An 18,786-nucleotide genomic window follows, 5' to 3' on the forward strand; every position below is an offset into this window, starting at 1 on the left:
CTTTTGGTGTGTTCCTCATAGGATCATAGAAGATTACTAGGATATTGACCTGGAGGTCATTTTAAGCCTAGCCATTTTAACCCAATGTAATACCGTCGAAATACTTGTCAATAGCAAAGATCGCATTTAGTGATGACTGCCCATGTCCAGGAGAGTTGTGGGCGCTGTCCACGGTAAAACATTTATGGTGCTCCATCCATTCATCCAGGTTCCTCTTGAAAGAGGTGCTCTTTTTCATATGAATTGGTAGCGTGTTCCAAAGACGTGGATGTCTTGTTTAAGTCACAGGCCATATTTAAGTCCCAGGAACAGGCAGCTATAGACCCATTTGATTTACAGATATGCAGTAAGTTCATTAGGTTTGGCTCTTGGGTTGCTTTGCAAGCCAGGCATAAATCTCTTCTAAGAAGTCTATATGATATGGAGTATAGTGACAGGGATTTTAGTTGGTCCATGTAAGACACATGCTGGAGGCCCTTGTTCTTCTTTGTTAGAAACCTCCGAGGTCTCTAATTGCTGTAGGTGCTTAGTGTGGTACATACTGAATAGGGCATTATACTCAGCTATGGGTCAGATAAGTGCCATGTATAGGGGGTTATAACTTAATTTCCACTTGAGGCACTGCCTTTTACTAATCAAGTGAGCTAAATGGAACGAGTTTCTTACAGTGGTAGACACACAGTGGTTGAAGTTAAGGTCACAGTCAACCTGTGATCCCATGTCCCTTACTAGTTCATGGGTACTTAGAATATTGTTATTGATTTGATAGTGTAAAGGGACATTGTTTGTGCTGAAGGGAATGATGATGCATTTCTTTGCATTCAGTTTGAGACCATAACTAATACACCAGTTGTTGGTCTGTGTGAGACCATCCCGGAGTATACTGAACATAATTTGGGGATTCAGTGATTGCACCTAGTTTGCAGTTATCTGCAAACTTGGTCAGCCACAACCCTTTAGTTTTGACCTGAACTTCTGATAAGTATATACCAAACAGAAGGGGGTCTAGCATTGACCCCTGTGGCACCACACTGGTAGCAGGTCTGCTGGTTGAAGTGGAGTCACCCACTTTGATAGTGTGTGTCTGATGTGTGAGCCAGTTGGCAACCCATCTTACAATGAAGGGTTTACATTCAGTTTGCTATGTTTATAGGTAATAACTGATGAGGTGGGGCTTGGAATGCATTTATACCTTCACCTAGGAGGGTATAGTATGTCTTAGTGAAATTTTGTAGTCTGATTTCACCCTTTGTGAGTTCTGGTGTTGGTGTCAGTTCAAAGGTGAATCATTTGTGGTCAATTTTAACTAATGAGGGTCCAACAGTAGTTGCAGTGCACCTGTTTGACATGTTTGTGAGGACCAGATCTAGAATGTTTGTTCCTCTTGTCGGAGTATGGACAGTTTTCTCCAGGGCATTTGAATTCACAGAGTCAAGGAACTTTTGTGCTAGTGACTTTGGGCTAGAGTAGGTTTCCCAATTGATGGTGGGATAATTGAAATGCCCCATAACCAGTGAGTTCAGTAAAATTTAGATTGTCTTCAGTTTGGTTAAGTAGGCTTCTTTGGTGTCACCCATGGAGGGGGATCTGTAACTGGCTAGGACTTGAATGAGGGTCTTTATCCACCATAACCTGAACCTGGAGTAACTCCATTTAGTTGTCCAGTCTAACTAGATGTGAGGTGAATTTATCTCTAATATAGTTTGAAACACCACCTCCTTTGGTTTTCACAATTTCATTTTGCGGTCTAAAGGTGTGGAAGGCATTGCAGCCTTGCGGGTCCAGGGTAGTCTCTGTGACCTTAATCCAGGTTTCTGTGACTGCACAGACATCTAGATAGTCTAGTGATAGAAGTGCTTCCAAAGAGTGCAGTTTTTGGTTTAAGCTCCTAGCATTTAGCAGCATGACCCTTATTTTGTTCTGATTGGTTAATTTCATGTTGGTAATTTTTTTTTTTTTTCCCAAAACCTTGCCTAAAAAATGCACTGTGGGAGAGGAAGGAGTCTTTGCCAGCAGGTGAAAGCCTAGGGGTGCCAGGTGAAAACCGTCTCTGGCAAAGCAGCGAGGTTAGTCAACCATGGCATCCTAGGCAGGCAGGATCTGGATCCCCTTGGAATGACACCAAAAACTAAGCCAGTTATTGAAATCAATTTTTTTTTTTTGTTTATACTGTGGCGTCATTCTAGGTGAGTGTAGTATACTGCTCTAGGCTAGTGACATACCTGCTTGGGACACATACTCAGAGAGTTTGACCATATATCTCTTCATATAGTCAAGTGAGGTACGTCTCTGGTCATTCACACCAACACGAACTATGACAAAGTCATAACAGTACTTATTGCTGAGAGACCTTATTGCATGTGTGATTTGGTGAATCATGGCAGCAGACGGGTAGCTGACCATGATTTTCTCCTTGTCCAACCTGGTGTGTGGGACATCTGTGTGTCTTACTATTGAATCTCCATTGACAAGAAAACTTTTTTTTTAAGTGTTTACACCTTACAGCCTTGGTGGGTGAGACACTGGTATTGCTGTGTGTCATGGGTGCTGTGGAGACTGTTAGCTGTAGCAGATTTGTGTTTTGGAGGTCTCTGGTGTTGTGGTACATTTTTTGAGAGAACCTCCTTGTATGTGGATTTCCATGTTTGATGCTTACTTTGTGTATGGGTAGTGGTAATGTGAATATATAGTGGTGGATGAGTTGCCAACCTTTTATGTGTTACTGTTTTGAGTGAGAGAGAGAGCATGGATTTTAGATTCTTGGTGTAAATACATCTCTTGCACTCTGTACTAGACTGTTAGTAGTAGAGGGTTGTCTGCGTGCATAAGACAATTGTTACACTGCCTCAAGAGACCTAAGTCAACAAGGTTGGCAAGAGAAATAATGGTAGTCCAACTGTCCATAATGATAAGTTGAAGACTGTTGTTACTAGGGGTGGCTTTTCAGAAATGATCACAAAGGAGCTCGGCAAATGAATATTTCTGCCTGGTTTTAAAGGGAAAATTTGTTGAATTTCACTGTCCAGTTTTGGTACACAGTTGCGCAGTAATGCTCTGTGCTGAGCGACATGGAAACAAGCAGAAACCTGCTCAGATGTGGGGCCTAAATACCAGAAGCTAAGACTTGGAAAAAAAACCTCTAACAAAATTTAAAAGGACCGATGAGGATGCTTATTCCAAGCTCTAGACCGACCTCCCTTTACCAGTCATGTGCCAGTCAAACATAATTCTCTCACAAAAGTGCAGATAGGCCCCTTCCAATCCAAGATGGTCTGGAAAACATGCTCAGAACAAACAACAAACCACTACAAACAGTTCCAGAAGCAGCAGGGCTGAAACTGGACTATGCTACATCTACTAGCTACTCTAGTTTCAGCAAGAAACACTAGAGAATTTTTAACACAGCAGAAAGATAGCAGTGAGACACTGAAAAATGTTTAAAACAGCAGAAAATCAGCCAGGAGATTTTAAAAGAATGATTTAAACAGTTAACAAATCAGTTAATTAAGTACTTCTTGTTGGGAAAACCAGAGCAGGCAGCAAGACAGCTTTAAAACAGTGAAAAAATACCATTAATTAGTTAAACAGTGGAAACAACAAAAAGGATTACTAAACCGTGAAAACAGCAATAAAATTCGATTTTACAGGGACAGTGTGTAGCAGGCAATTGCAGTTTAACAGTGTAGTTTAGTACGCAGTAAATAAATACAATATAAAAGTAGGCAGCAGGCAATAAAAACGTGCAGTAAATAGTATAAACAAACAATAAAAAAAAGGGCAACTTATGGTTTTTTGAAAGCTCAGTAACCTCAAGTCATCTGGTACCTCAGCTCAAAGTTGAGGCTGGTAGCTCACCTGAGTTCAGCTCTGCACAAGCAAGCCAGATTGTCACACCAGGTGGGACTCAAACCCACAATCTCTGGTTTAGGAGGCCAATGCCTTATCCATTAGAACACTGGGGCCCTCAAAGTTGTGATTATCTGCCATATCACTGGGATAATCTCAGGACTGATGGGACTCAATTACATACATTTGAGTTTCAGACTTCAAATCCTTCGGAAAATTTATCTTCACATAACCCCTTGTTATTCTAGCAGATTTCTAAAGAACAAATATGTCAAATCTGTCCCTATTTCTTGGTCATTGTCCACCTATTATGTTGACCTTTGTCCAGAAGTCTTGCCCTAAGAGATTGAGAGCTATGACTGTGTTAAGCCATGGTGATCATTGTGGCATTCCTCGCAAAAATGCAGACCTTCAGTGCTCTGACTTAAGCAGGATTGCTGTGTGTGTTCGCTTACATGGTTTCTTGTCTGGCAACACATTTGTACAATCTTGTGCTGTACACCTTCGCTATGTATGAAATATGTCTGTGTTGGAGCAGTACTTCATCTTAGTGAACAAACTGAAAATATAAAACAAGAATAAATAAGCTGTTAAACGCCTTATGCTTTCTGTTTTTTCTTTTTTTATGTCCCTTCTCTGTCATTCATAAATAACCTGGCTTTGGTTACCTTCTGTAAAAGATTAGAAAGCTTCTTCAAGGCCCACTTAAGTCTTATTCCACTACAGGAGCAGAAATTTTAATTACATGTTTCAGTGAGATGTTTGTTCAGGACATCACTGTAGTGTCTGTCCATCTAGTCTGTTCACATTTTTATTATACGTTAGCATTCCAGCATCCTAGCTCACAGCTAGAGCAGATTTTTGAAAGGGAGTGCTACAGAATCTGCTCCTTTTAAAATGTCCTCCTCCTTCTTCTAAACTTACTGTTTATAATATGTCCTCAGTGAATACTGGAGATAGAGATTTTCCCAATGAAGATAGGTTGCCTCTTAGAAACATGCTGTAGCCACAGATCTTTAAGGGCATTTTATCCAACAGGCTCGCAACCCTCCCACCTTGTTATGAGAAGACTAATAGTAAATGTTTGACAATTGTAACACCTCATTTCTTCATTTCTTCTCATCAGTGAAGTCAAATCAGAAAAATGAGGATTATGCCCCCCCCCCTTCATTTATGCAGGTCTGTAACAACAATTATGGATGATCCTGTAGGGAAGGGCTCAGCGTCACATGGTAGTGCTCAAAAGTCTTCACTGGGTGTGCACTGTCTTGAATAGGGAACTACTAACTGAGATGCTCTGATCAGGATCAGGATGATCAGGAATTGCACCTGTACAGCAGTCTAAGTCTGCTTTGTCCAATTAATAATAGACTGTAATTGATACAGTGCAGTAACTTTCAGCTCAGTGTAACTTATTTTTACCAGGGACCTGCACCCCACTTGTATCCTAATTTGAGAGCTCTGTTCCCCTCTCTCAGTTCTCTAAATGTAAAACAGTGGTAATCCAGAAAGCTCAAGTCATGTGTGGTATCCCACCTGTGACCCAGAAGTTGACAGGACTAACAAGAAATGGAGTACAAAGGATTAGTCAAGATAAAATCACTGTATCTATCAGACCTAGAAGACTCTCTCTCTCTCTCTGATACCCACCCCATGGGAGGAATAAAAGCAATCTTGTTGAAGTTTCAAGTAGTTTATTCACTTAAGTAGGTAGATGGGCGAGTCTTCTTGTTTTAAGCTTTAGAACAAGATTTGTTTATCTGAACAAGAACACTCATTCATCTACCTACTTAAGCCAATAAATTACTTGAAACTTCAAAAAGGCTGCTTTATTCCTCCCAGAGGGAGGGTATGAGAGAAGAGAGAAGGTCTCCTAGATCTAGTAGCTGAAGTGATTTTGTCTGGACTAATCCAGTCTGCAAATGCACCATCTATGACATTGTCCCAGCTCAGAGAAAGTGGGGGGATGTATTTTCCTGATATTTATGTATCTCAGAGGTCTGGGAACTGGTGCAACTAAATACTCTTGCAAAAATGGCCTGTAATTAAATTTTATTTTCTATATGTTTCGCTGGATAACTGGAGTGGCAGGATGGGGTGACTGATTTGTCAGGCATCCACAGGTTGGATCACCAGTCAGATCAATTAGACCCACCTGTCTTGCTACATATTTTAATCATTCTTTTGGTAACCAAGTAATTAGTATGCATTTTAGCCACAGCTTGCAACAAGGTAAACAGTGTAATGTAGAATAATGTGTTTGTATTTCCAGTAGTTTTATCAATGAGTAGCAGCTTAAAGACAATATTAAACTACACTGTTGGGACCCACAAGGATGAAATACAGTGAATATTGAACCTCCCTACCAGCGCAGACCCATGAATGAGCACCATCAATCAGCCCTTCAAGGGGGGGGGGGGATGGGGCAAGTCCAGGAATTTAGTATTGTGGGTCCTGACATTGTCATTAAATGGTACAGTTTTATCAGGAGTTCAGTCTTCATATTGCTGGTGATTGATAAAACCATAGTAAATGTGCATGTATCTCTGTATTATAAGTATATAGCAGCTTTGGTCATTGTGGAGAACATGTACTAGTTTTGTTTTTCTTTTGAGTGAAAAAACAATCTTCTGTGGAACATTTTTCATTGTTTGTTTAATACTGTACCTGTCCCCTGAGGTTAGTGTGGTAAAGAGAGCTGACATTTAGACTGCAGGTTTAACTGCAAAGAATTAAGCAAGTAGTTCATAGGAGCACCTTGTTAAGCTGACTTGGCTGCAGCTGATGGTAAGAAAAAGAACTCTATAAACAACTGGTGATTGAGCGGGAGAGGGTTATAAAATCAGTATCACTCTGTGTCTCTAGATGTATTACTTCTCACCACTCATGATGATTTTGTTGTTTATAGGTTACTGTTGTAAAGGAGTGCCGACCTTAAGGATGCAGGCTTAGCTGCAACAATTTTAATAGTTGTTTTACGTTTTTGTTATTTTTGGTTTAGTATAGAGATAATTGCAAATGTAATGCATTTTTTCATTCACACTCATTTGGTTTTGATGCATTTGTGTGTTGTAATTGAGAAACAGTGAAATTCTGAGATGTTTTGTGCTTTGTTGAATTTCAGCAGTGATCAGTAGTGTTATATGCTGTATCAAATAATCAAATACAGACCATAAACAGAACAACCAGTAATGAACAATATAAACAGTGAATTTAGAAATGGGTAATCAGTTGTCATTGTTAGAATGGAAATGGCTTCCTTATTTAGTATCTCTAAACATTATTCATCCCTACAACCCCTTTATTGGGCTTTGGTTGCAACCCTGCTGACCAGTCTATTACATCCTGACATATGCTTCCTGTTTATTGTCTTTCAGCTTTATGCATTTCATCTATGCAACAAAATTTAAGTGGCTATCAAGGGCACCACCTTTTTGACCAGAACATTTTCATGATCTGCATTTGTAGAGTGGTTATGGAATGGGAATACAGTAATTTGTTGAACCAGAATTTCAGATTTCTTCTTGAGGGCTTTCTAAGTTTCTGCATATGATAAAACTCCTCCTGTACAATTTGATTAATCAATAGCAGCATGATGATCTCTCACTCCCATAATGTCTTCTGTACCACAGCTGTCCCTTACTGTGGGTATTACAGAAATAAACCCACTGGAAGTTCTTGTCATTAGTAGATACGTCTTTTCTAGCAAGCACTCTTTCCAGTTACATTTTCACCCCTTCCTTTTCCTTGCATTTTGCTGTTTAGGTATTTTGAAACAAATTGAAAAGAATATGTTGTAGAAAGCTGCTGCTGACTGCGCTCCAAAGCAATTCTTCCCACTCACAGTAGGTACTGTTGGTAATTTCCAGTCCTTCCTGAAAGTAGTGATAGAAACAACACAAGTCTTTTTTCCCCATATCCCTGTTTTCTGTTTTACTCATATAAGCTCATTTAGTAACATTTTTACAGCCTTTTCATTTTTTTGGGGTGGGGTCCTTCCCACATTTGCTGTACTTTTCAATTTGCCCTTTCAGCAAGGCATGACTGAAGAGAAAGTGTTAGCCTTAAGTTACTCATTTCTTATTCCCCTCCTGACCAAATGGCAGTCTGACTGTGTTTTTTTTTCTCTTAGACATTTGCTTTAAAAATTTAAATTGTCAAGATGGATAATGAATATCTGGAGGTAATGAATGTAGACATGCAGGGTCCTATTAAATTGGGTATGTAATTGTTGCAGAGATATAGGTAGGACTGCTAGTAATATTTTTCAAACTGTAACTGAATGCGTTTCATCTTTACTCTTCAGACTCAGAGTTCTGCTCGATCTCTTGGGAATGCTAGCCTAGAAACTGCAAGTACACCAAACACTCCAGCATGGATACAGCATGGACAACCATTTACTTCACCAGGAAGTGTGCCTCATCCATTGTCGTCTTTGACAATTCCTAGAGACAGGTACAGTTGTTTTTGTGTTATATACTGTGTGTTGAAGTTCTGTGACACTGTAAGCCATTGTAAGAGAAGTTTGTTCATATCATTTAGTCACAAACTCATATTTGTAATATCTCAGTCAGTGGTGCATTTATAAAGTGATCAGTGGTCACTTCAGCAACTCTTCATTCTCATTTCACTGATTGTGAAGTTGCTGACCAAACATGAGGCAATCATTGTTTCATCTCTGATTGGATTTATTTTTCCTTCCACTCTAGTTCAAGACGTTTTTCTTGGAAGCTGACACTCTCAGTGATGGTGATGTTATGCACATTTATGAAAGCAAGCCTGTGCCCCTTTTTTCCTCCACTTGTACATTTCAGATGTCAGTCCTTTTATGGACAAGTTCTCAAGTTTGGTGTCTAAAGCACCTGGGCTTTCCCAGTATTCTTTGACTGACAGATTACAAGTCAAGATTTCCATTGACATTATGTCTGCCACTTGGAAGAGAAGCATGATATAAAGCCCCACCAAAAGTGCCAGCACTTATTACAGACATGGACAGATTTAAATGGAAAACGTTTCTGGCTTATCTCACTACCTAGAAAATGGTGGTGGTTGAAAGTGGTCAGGATGGGAATTGGACAGAGTAACATCATAAGGCTATCAGTAGATATCGGGCAGCGTTCATTCCTTCCTGAAAGTAAGTCTTCTCTACATATGACATCCATGTCCTCAAGCATTGCCTATTGAATAGTGAGGGATTAAGTTTGCGCCTGTCCTTTACTACAGTGGATGACAAGGGGCCCAGGAGAGGTGCACACCTTGTAACTGCCTTGGAAATTTTTACCACAGTATAATCTAGGCACAACCCATTCCGTGTCTATCAGCTGAATAATGTGACTTGCTAAATCTTTGAATGCAGTCATTTGAGTCACTTTGCTGTAACTCAGTGCTCACTCTGTGGCTCAAGCACTCTTGCCCCCAGGTGCCCTCATGCTTGACCAGCAGACCTTAGTGGCCTTCAGTGAGGGTCATCCACCAGGTTCTCTCGTGTAAGCATTTGTAGTTCAGAGCATATATGTCATGTAGTTGCCTGATGCCAGGTGAAACTATTTTTTTTTCCTTGAGCTTCATCAGTGTATTTCTGTGTCAGGGCCCTGTCCCTTAGCACCCAGTGCTCATGCATCTTACATTCAGTCCCAGAGGACCTACATTTGTTAGCACACTCAATGTAAAGGTGATTAGTTGAGGTCTTCATTCTCTTCTGTTTCACTCAAGAAGTCAGAAGTCCCAGAGTCCTTTATCTCCGAGGCAGAATAAAGACTATGAACCCTTCTCAGTCTGCAAATTCCCTCTGGATAACCCCTCCTTCAAAGAAGCCTTGAGGTATTCCCTCAAGCTGGCGTCCATTATTAAGGATGCCATTTGTACACCCTGAAAGCAGTTACACTCTGCCTTTACAGCTCACAACAAGGCCGATTTCATTCTGCAACCCCCCCCCCCCCCCCCCCACAGCTGCATAGAGTAAATATCCTGATTCAAAAGCAGTCTCCTAGGAAAGCTCTTTGGTCTAGCAGAACCCAGATTTTGCAGCATTTTTGTTTAGACAAAAATTGGCAAAAATCTTTTTTCCTCTTCCATGTGTGCTTAGATCCTGTAACTTTTTATCTTGGCTGTCTTGGTTTCAGTCCTCTCTGGTGGGCCAGGTGTTCAAAACGTTTTTGGGCTTCCTTGAGTCAGGGCTCAAAGAACAGCTCAAAACTGGCTACCTCTTTAACAATAAACTTGCATGGCTTGCTGTGGTTTAGACCTTGTGGCTGCAGCAGCAGATTTGAGGATATGCTTGCACCGGATTGCATTGCCGACATTCTCCTCCCTTAAGGAGAAGCTCTGGCAGCCCAGTCTGGATGCTGGATACCGTACAAACATCCTTTTTGGACATACATCACAGGACAAAGTAGGCAGTCTACTAAAGAGGAAATTGGTCCTCACTGTGGTAGCAGACCTTTATGAATCCTCTGCAGCCCTGTTTTTGTGCTCTATGGCTTGGCTATCTACCCAAGAAAAAAAATAAACCCTCTTGCAGACCAATGAAAGGCTTTGTATGTCAGACACTCTCCCCCCTTGTTTACAGCTACTTTACACAAGATGGTGACTTCAGCAGCTCAGCAGTATCAGTCCCATCTTTCTTCTTCGACAATTAACTGTTAGTGGTGAGAGGCATTTTTCTACTTTGCCCTGGCTTGGGGGGCATTAAAAAGGAGCAGCTGTTTCTCAGCATAGGCACTAGTGACCATATCTTACAGCTCAGCCCAGACATCAAGCTGTCTTTACAGAGCTCTTGGGACAGGCCAGTACTACACCTATCAAGATCTGCAGGAGTAGAATAAAAATTGTACTAGGGCATGTAAGGGCACATTTTGATTGACAACTGTAGCAGCTTTAGCCTTTCTTTTGAAGGTCAGTACCCAGGCCATTATAGAAGCAGCTACACAGTCATCTGTCCATATTTTTCCGTAGTGTACAACTTGGGCAATACCTCTAGAGTCAGGGCAAATTGTTGCCCCAACTGTTCTCCTACAGCTTTTGGGCTCTTACAAACCATATCTTCACAGGCTAAGCCAATCCAGACTCTACGCTTTGTGAATATTTGAATAAGTTAGCAGTACCAACAGTGAACAACACAGAAGACATAGCATAGTTCTGTAAGAAATTACCATAATTGTAGTATGGTTACTATTTTTCCTCCACTGACTACCGAACATCAACCTATTATTGGCCAGTCAGACCATTTGTTTCCTCTCTACCAAGAGCAAAGGTCAGCAGAGGGTGTCATCATTAAGGCAGCCATGTCCCAAACTCCCCGCATGTTAGACTTAAGAGCAGGAGGGGTATACACAATGGATTGGCTGTGCTGAATATCCCTCATTTCCACAAGGGACATTGTCAGGAATATTGCCAGCAAATAGCCCTGCCCCTTCCCTATAGAATGGAAAGTGGTTTCCCTAGTCTCCACCAGAGAAATCACATTTCTGTAAGTGTTCTCTGAGCACCTGCATTGTCCATTGTCCCTTCAATCCTCTCCTTCCATGGCTTCCTATTTCTGTGCCAAGGGCACTGATTGAACCTTGGTCACATAGGTTACAGTCAGGATCCATCTCTGTGCTGCACAAAACCAGGTTAGGTATGTTTAATGTTTTTGCACTTTTTGTCTCTGCTATCTGTCGATCATCATCCCACTCCATGGCCAGTTGGCCCATTTATTCCACACCACCAGCCTCAGGGTCGACCAGTAGGGGCCATCTTTCAGACAGCCATCATAGGTTGTTTCAGGATTTCTAATTTAGTTGCAGTTTCCATAAAGCATGCATCCAGCAAGGCATAGAGGAGGGGTGTGCACTGGGACATCTGGACTCTGTCCCTCACTTCCACAGGGGGCTTTCTCTCGAAGTATCCCAGCCACACCTTCCAATGAATGAGCAGTGAGCTTCCCCATCTTCAACAGGAAGTTAGCACGACCCAGTGTGCCTCCTAGTATACACAACCCCTCTCTCTCCCCAGGAGAGGTAAGTGAGCCATGCTGTTCATTCCTGCTGAGCTTTTCCACTGCAGGTACTACTAGTCAAACTCTGGCCAAACAGCTGGGTTGTAGTCCAGAATCTGTCCCCTGTGCTACAGAGCTAATCTGTGTTCACTGTTGCTGTAATATTTCCCTCCCCTTGCCCTACTGTTTCATACATATCTTCATGGTGTTGGGGTTGACACCTATTTTCCACCGTATCTCTTATAACCCTACAATATTTCTCCCTTCTTAGGTTTAGCTAGTGTTTGGAAAAGGGAACTTTGAACATTGTTCTGGTTGAGCTGTCATCCCTGAGGCTATTTGCCACCTGACTGGCTAAGTGACTTCTAGCAGACCCATGCTATTTCGGGGGGGGGGGGGGTCAGAGATGACATAGGCGAACACAGGTGCTCTGATGTTCAGGTGGTGGGTGGGCATCTGGTTGGTCAAGAGGGGAAGGGTATAAAGCTCTGGAACAAGAAAGTTAGTACTACAGTAGCAAGCATATCCAAACTTATAAAGTTATGGTAAGTTCCTATTCAGCTGTACTTTCTAGATGTGGTCACTCTAAGCCATGTCCTGTGGTACACTAGCTCTTCCTTGGAAGGACTATCCCTGACAAACTAGTCCAGGTTAGTGGTAAGGCTCAGTATCTGTTTCTGGAAGGAGCCTTTGAGAATGTCTCAGGTTTGGATCAGAGGTGGGTGTTTATTTCCACCTTTTCCTGGACATAGCGAATGGAAGGTTTCTGTCCCATTTTTCCCATCAATGACTTCAGCCAGTGTATGTGATACATTTGTTTTTAGATGGTTATTTTACCGATTGCTGAATGGTACTGATATTATGCCATTTTCTGAGGTCATATAAGAGATTCCTCCAAGTTTACTGTAGTTTGTGATCATGATCAGTACAAAGTTTTGCCGTTTAAGTTTCTGTCATTAACTGGAATCTTCAATGTGGTGGTGTTCACTGTGGCTGAAGCATTGTAGAAGGATATAAATGTATTCTGTGTTTGGGCAAAAGGCTACCGGTTTCATCTTCCAGGACCTGTATGGAAATATGTGAATTATTGATGCTTCTTTGGCTACAGTCTTTGGGTTTTCCATAAATTGGAAGTTGTCTAAACCCTTCTCAGAAGATAACCCTTCTAGGGACAAAACAATTGAATGAGGTAAGTGCAGGAAAAAAAAAATAATCATTGACTTTCAACCAAAACTGTGCAGAACCAGCCACCTAGGCTAGGCACAGTCTGTTGTTGGTCATTCCTGCCCATGAAAGGACCCATGTTTTTATGGCTTTGGCTGACTTGCAGTGCAGGACTAAAGATCAGACCCTGGAACATTTGCTGGACTGATTAGCTGTAGTGTTCAACATGTGCAGTTGCATGCCTGAGGATGTCAGTGTTGCAGTAGACTGTGAGATGTCAACAGCTGCAAAAACAGCCATGTGCTCAAAGATCTACCTCACATTACTCTAGAATGCTAGATCATGCTCATCCTGTTAATTCTGCTCATGTCATTCCTTTTCACTGTTTCACCATGTAGTTCATTCAGTGTTGATGTTAATTATAAGAAGTTAGAAAGTGCTGTACTGTTGTATACGATCTTTCATTGTTCTGCATTAGGAGCATGAGTGTCTATACTCTGCTGTTATATGCCATGCTTTGTAAACTGTGTTGATTATGGCTGAAGTCATTGTTGAAAATGATCATCAACAGATCAATCTACCCAGCTGGTTTACAACTAAAAAAACAAATGCTTACCTGGATTCCCGTATGATGTAAGAAATATGGAGCCTCTGAAGACATCACTTCATAACATTAATTTATATGTGAGAGCTGTATCCCTGGCCTGAAGGCCTTGGAAACAAAACTGCCTCTGGGGGATGTATGTTAACATCCTGACATCCAGATCTGATGATGTCCTTTTCATTCTTTCTCAACATATGGGTTACGGATCTGATCCCCGGATCCAACTCTGGTGTATTCAACAGACTTTAAATCCAACTCTCGAGCTACACTCTCTACCCACAATGCTTTAGTCCATCCCCAATACCTCAGATCTTGTTTGCTGCCATCATGCATGGACGTGGATCCACTCTCTTAGCACTGTTTTTGAATAGTAAGCATTTTTTTTAATTTAAATCCTCTTACTAATTTCTAGTTAACTTTAGTTCTCCCTTTTAATAGTTCACTCTTGCTTTTCTGATTTCCCACTACCATATTTAAAAGGTAATTTTTATGTACCATTGTTGGCACCTTTCTATCTATGTTTAGATTCTGCCCTTTCTCCTTACCACTTGTTTTTTTTAGGATATTCCCTACTACCATTGTTAATAGTTCCTTTTTCTTTCTCTATTATCAAAAAAAAAGTTATTTAAAATTTACTTAACTTCTTTCCTAGTTGCTTTGTTAATATTTCTGAGAAGCCAACAGGATTCAAAAAATGTACTTCCTGTGGGTAGAAAATTCTGAACTCGGATTCCCACAGGGAGTGTGTTCACTGTTTAGGAGCAGCACATCTTGGTACAAACTGTACCATTTGTACCGCTTTTAACTCCAGGGCTATCAATAGAAGAAATAAGCTGGTGCTAAAAGGGCTCAAACTCCCAGCAAAACGTCCAAGCCATCGTTTGAGCAAAGGGAATGTTTTTCTCTGAAGTCTCCAAAAACTTCCTTGGAGCCACCACAAAAGTTCACAAATGGTTTGATATACCATCTAGGCTATGGATCCGAAACCTTCGGATCCCATACCTAGCGCATCATACACTCTGAGGGCTCACCTACCCAAGTTTATGGTCAAACCTCTCCCTCCTTGATTCCACTCTGCATTAATGCAAATGCTACGAAAGCATTCCAGGCCACAATCCATTACAGCATCTGTCAGGTTCCCTAGGAGGCTTTCTGAAGCAGACGTGGATAGGATGATGAGAATGTTCCTCAAAGTGTATAACCAAAGGTAAAACATTTGACTTGTATATAATCACACACAGCCCATAATTAATCAATTAACAATCATTCACAGTTCAATTAAAACCTTAAAGTAAAATACAGTTACTGCAAACACATTTGCAAGTGTTTTAACACTGGTTTTAATGAAACATTCTGATTAATACGTGGTGGAACATCAGCATTCATTCTCAGTATCCACTCGTATTCTTTAATTTCCAACTTATTTAAATTGCCTTTTCTTATATTAATAGTAACCCTATCTATTACCATAAAAATAAAAGTATGACCATCGCCAAATTTATTAGTATGTTTCGCTAGGGAATTAGTCATAACATTTCTCCTAGTATCAGATCTATGCTCAGTAATACGATCCCTTAAACGTCTAGTTGACTTGCTGATATAGAAGGCTGTACATATTTTACAAGTAGCAAGGTAAACAATATGTGTGCTGTTGCATGTCACAAAGCAATGAAACTTAAATTCTTTACCACTTGTTGGGTGAATAAAATAATTCATCTTATTTATAACTTCACAAGTGCAACTATAACAAGACATTGTGAAATTTTTATTCATATTTAACTTTTCTTTGATATTCATGTGTTTATAACATAGTTTCTGCTTCAGACTAGCTGAATTTCTGTAGGAAAAACTAGGTGTTAAATCTATGATAGAATGTAATTCAGGCAAAGATCTTAGTATACACCAATTGTTATTAATAATATCTCGTATCGGAGACGTATTTCTATTATAAGTCATAACATAACATTTTATCTACATTATTATTAGGCTTTCCCACACTGTTCAGTTCATCATGTCCTTCAATATAAAAATAAGGTTTAGCTATAGATGCTCTTTGTTGCAGTATATCATTAATTTCATCGTCAGCACTTTTTACATTATAACCCCTTTCTATAAAACTACTCTTAAGTTCATTAACCTGTTGTAAATAAATTGCAGTAGAAGTATTAAGCCTACTTGTCCTTAAAAATTGTGCCTTTGTAGTCATGCATACTGGTACGGGGTCCACTTTGTAATTTTTAAATACTGAAATCTCAAAATTCAGTATTTCGAACCTACAAAGCCGCAGGCTCACATTTTCTAAACCGGCAGAAGCGCGACATTCAAATTACTGAAGCACGGATATTTTGAATTTCTGCTTCCGGCTGTATGGTGTGTTAATGTTTGGGTTTAATTTTGGTAAGTTTGTGTGTATAAGTATGTTGGTTAGGGGTTTAGTGTGTAAGTGTGTGTTGTGACTGTTGTGTGTGTTTGAGGGACTGTAAGATGTGTGTGTGTGTGAGTTCCGTTTGTGTTTCTATTTGTGTTATCTTGGAGTTAGAATATATAAGTGGGGGGGCACAGCCCCCCACATGGGGGCTGCAGGGGGGCTTGCCCCCCTGCTTATACGTAGTTTAGATAAGTTTGTTTGGTTGTGGGGGGATTTTTGTGTATGTTTGTGTGTACTGTATGTGTAGTGTAATTACGGGATTTTGAATTTCGCGGTTGTGTGTTTTCAAAGTTGTGAGTTGTGGTCGGTTTTTCGGCTTTGTGGTTTCGAAATACTGAATTTCGAGATTTCAGTATTTCGAAATTACAAAGTGGACCCACTGGTACGATGTAAAAATGTATTAATATGTACAGGTTTTTTAAAAACAGAAGTCTCAATTTTTGTACCAATATGTTCAATAGTAACATCTAAAAAATTCACACATGACTCAGAACAGGTCATTGAAAGTCTAAGAAAAGAAGTACTAGTATTCAAATACTTAATAAAAGAAGTTAATTTATTTTCATCACCCTACCACAAAAAGAAAACGTCATCTGCAAAACGTTTAAAATAATCAACTTTATCTGAATAATAATTTGATTCATTGTATACATATTCCCATTCCCATTTGTCCAATAGCAAGTTTGCATATGTGTTGGCTATAGGTGTGCTCATCGCTACAAATGATATTTCATAGTAGATATGGCCATTAAAAACAAAATAATTATTTTCTAATACAAGGTTAACAACTCACACACTGCTTCTATTTGTCTTCCATCCATATGTTCCCTTCTTAAAAGAAGTTCCCTTATTGCCTGGACACCATACTCATGAGGAATAACTGTGAATAATGACTAGATGTCCATAGCTACTATCAAAAAGTTGGCATGTTCATTCATATTAAACCATTCTCTTAAGCTTAACAAGAAGTCAGGTGTATCTCTAATATAACTACGTACATTGCTTAAATAGGGTGAAAGCTTTTTTTGTAAATATATCGATAAGGGTTCCGTAATCCACTCATGTCCAGAGACAGTAGGTCTTTTAGTTGGGTTGAAACGGTCCTTGTGGACTTTAGGAAGACCATACAAAATCTGTATTTTAGCAGCAGGTTCTGTGAAATAGTTGAATTAATATTACTGTCATCCATTTCATATAGATCAAATATGGCCATATTAATGCATGAAATACAGTTGTTCACATCATTAATATATACAACTTTAAAAGCACTAACATCAGATAAAAGTGAATGTACCTTCTCAAAATAATCATTTCTGTCCATCAGGAAAATGGCACCCCTTTGTCCGTTTCCTTAATAACAATATCATCATTCTTAATCAAGCTACTAAGTGCTTCATGCTCATCAAATGTTAAGTTGAACTGCTTTTTAAAACAATTTCTACTATATAGTTGTCTAATTTGTAAGTTACGTAGATTATGAAATGCAGTGACAACAGGGTGACTATTAGGCAAGAATTACTAAGTCCTTCTAATGTTGAAGGAATAAACTTGAGCCCTTTATTGAATAAAGCAAAATCGGCATCCGTCAAGATCAGTCCAGACAGGTTTACAACATTCATTTTAGTTACAGTACCTTCATTTAGCCTAATTTCTTGGCATTGGAGAAACTCCTGCTTCTTCCACGTTTCCTTTTGTGGAATGCTCTCTGGAACATTCACGCTTCTTTTTGATTACTTCCTCGGGCAATTTCAACCGCACTGGAAGCACGCCATGTTGAAAACCCATTTCTGGGACTGAAACTCCTCTTATTGGTTGCACCTGTGACATGGAGAATGTAGTTGACGTAGACGCTGCTGTTTGGACTCGTTACTATTAACCTCAATGATAGTATTACTATCAATCGGAGAAACCCAGTTCCCATTACCATTTCCCCGATTGATAGTAATACTATCAAGTCAATAAAGGGCTCAAGTTTATTCCTTCAACATTAGAAAGACTTAGTAATGACCTTATTGATTTAAACTTTTTGCAAGAAGCCTGGATTTGAAATTAATTTTTAGAAATAACTTAACAGTGGATGATGTTTTGTTCACAGTACCTGCTGCTAAAATACCAATTTTGTATGGCCTTCCTAAAGTCCACAAGGACCGTTTCAACCCACCTATGAGACCTATTGTGTCTGGACGTGGGTGGGTTATGGGACCCTTATCGATATATTTACAGAAATAGCTTTCACCTTATTTAAGCGATGTACGTAGTTATATTAGAGATACACCTGACTTCTTGTTAAGCTTAAGAGAATGGTTTAATATGAATGAACATGCCAACTTTTTGATGGTAGTTATGGACATCCAGTCATTATTCACAGTTATTCCTCATGAGTATGGTGTCCAGGCAATAAGGGAACTTCTTTTAAGAAAGGGACAGATGGACGGAAAACAAATAGAAACAGTGTGTGAGTTAACACTTGTATTAGAAAATAATTATTTTGTTTTTAATGACAATATCTACCATCAAATATCAGGTGTAGCGATGGGCACACCTATAGCCAACACATACGCAAACTTGGTATTGGACAAATAGGAATGTGAATATGTATATAATGAATCTAATTATTATTCAGATAAAGTTGCTTATTTTAAAAGTTTTGTAGATGACATTTTCTTTTTGTGGCAGGGTGATGAAAATTAATTAACTTCTTTTATTAAATATTTGAATATTAGTACTTCTTTTCTTAGATTTTCAATGATCTGTTCTGAGTCATGT

At 39.7% G+C, this 18,786-nt stretch overlaps 1 protein-coding gene across 3 annotated transcripts in view; it reads left to right on the forward strand.

The window, feature by feature from the left end:
• The window catches only part of CHUK (component of inhibitor of nuclear factor kappa B kinase complex), a 1,226,492-nt gene that overhangs the window by 1,077,893 nt on the left and 129,813 nt on the right, over nt 1–18,786 (forward strand). For all 3 annotated transcript variants that reach the window (XM_044056797.1, XM_044056796.1, XM_044056798.1), the window contains exon 20: nt 8,153–8,301. In XM_044056797.1, coding sequence (XP_043912732.1) covers nt 8,153–8,301 — 149 coding nt within the window. The remainder of the gene's footprint in view (nt 1–8,152; nt 8,302–18,786) is intronic.

This window comes from Protopterus annectens, chromosome 14.part0, assembly GCF_019279795.1.
Source record: "Protopterus annectens isolate FY-2018-M chromosome 14.part0, PAN1.0, whole genome shotgun sequence".
NCBI classification, from domain to species: domain Eukaryota; kingdom Metazoa; phylum Chordata; order Ceratodontiformes; family Protopteridae; genus Protopterus; species Protopterus annectens.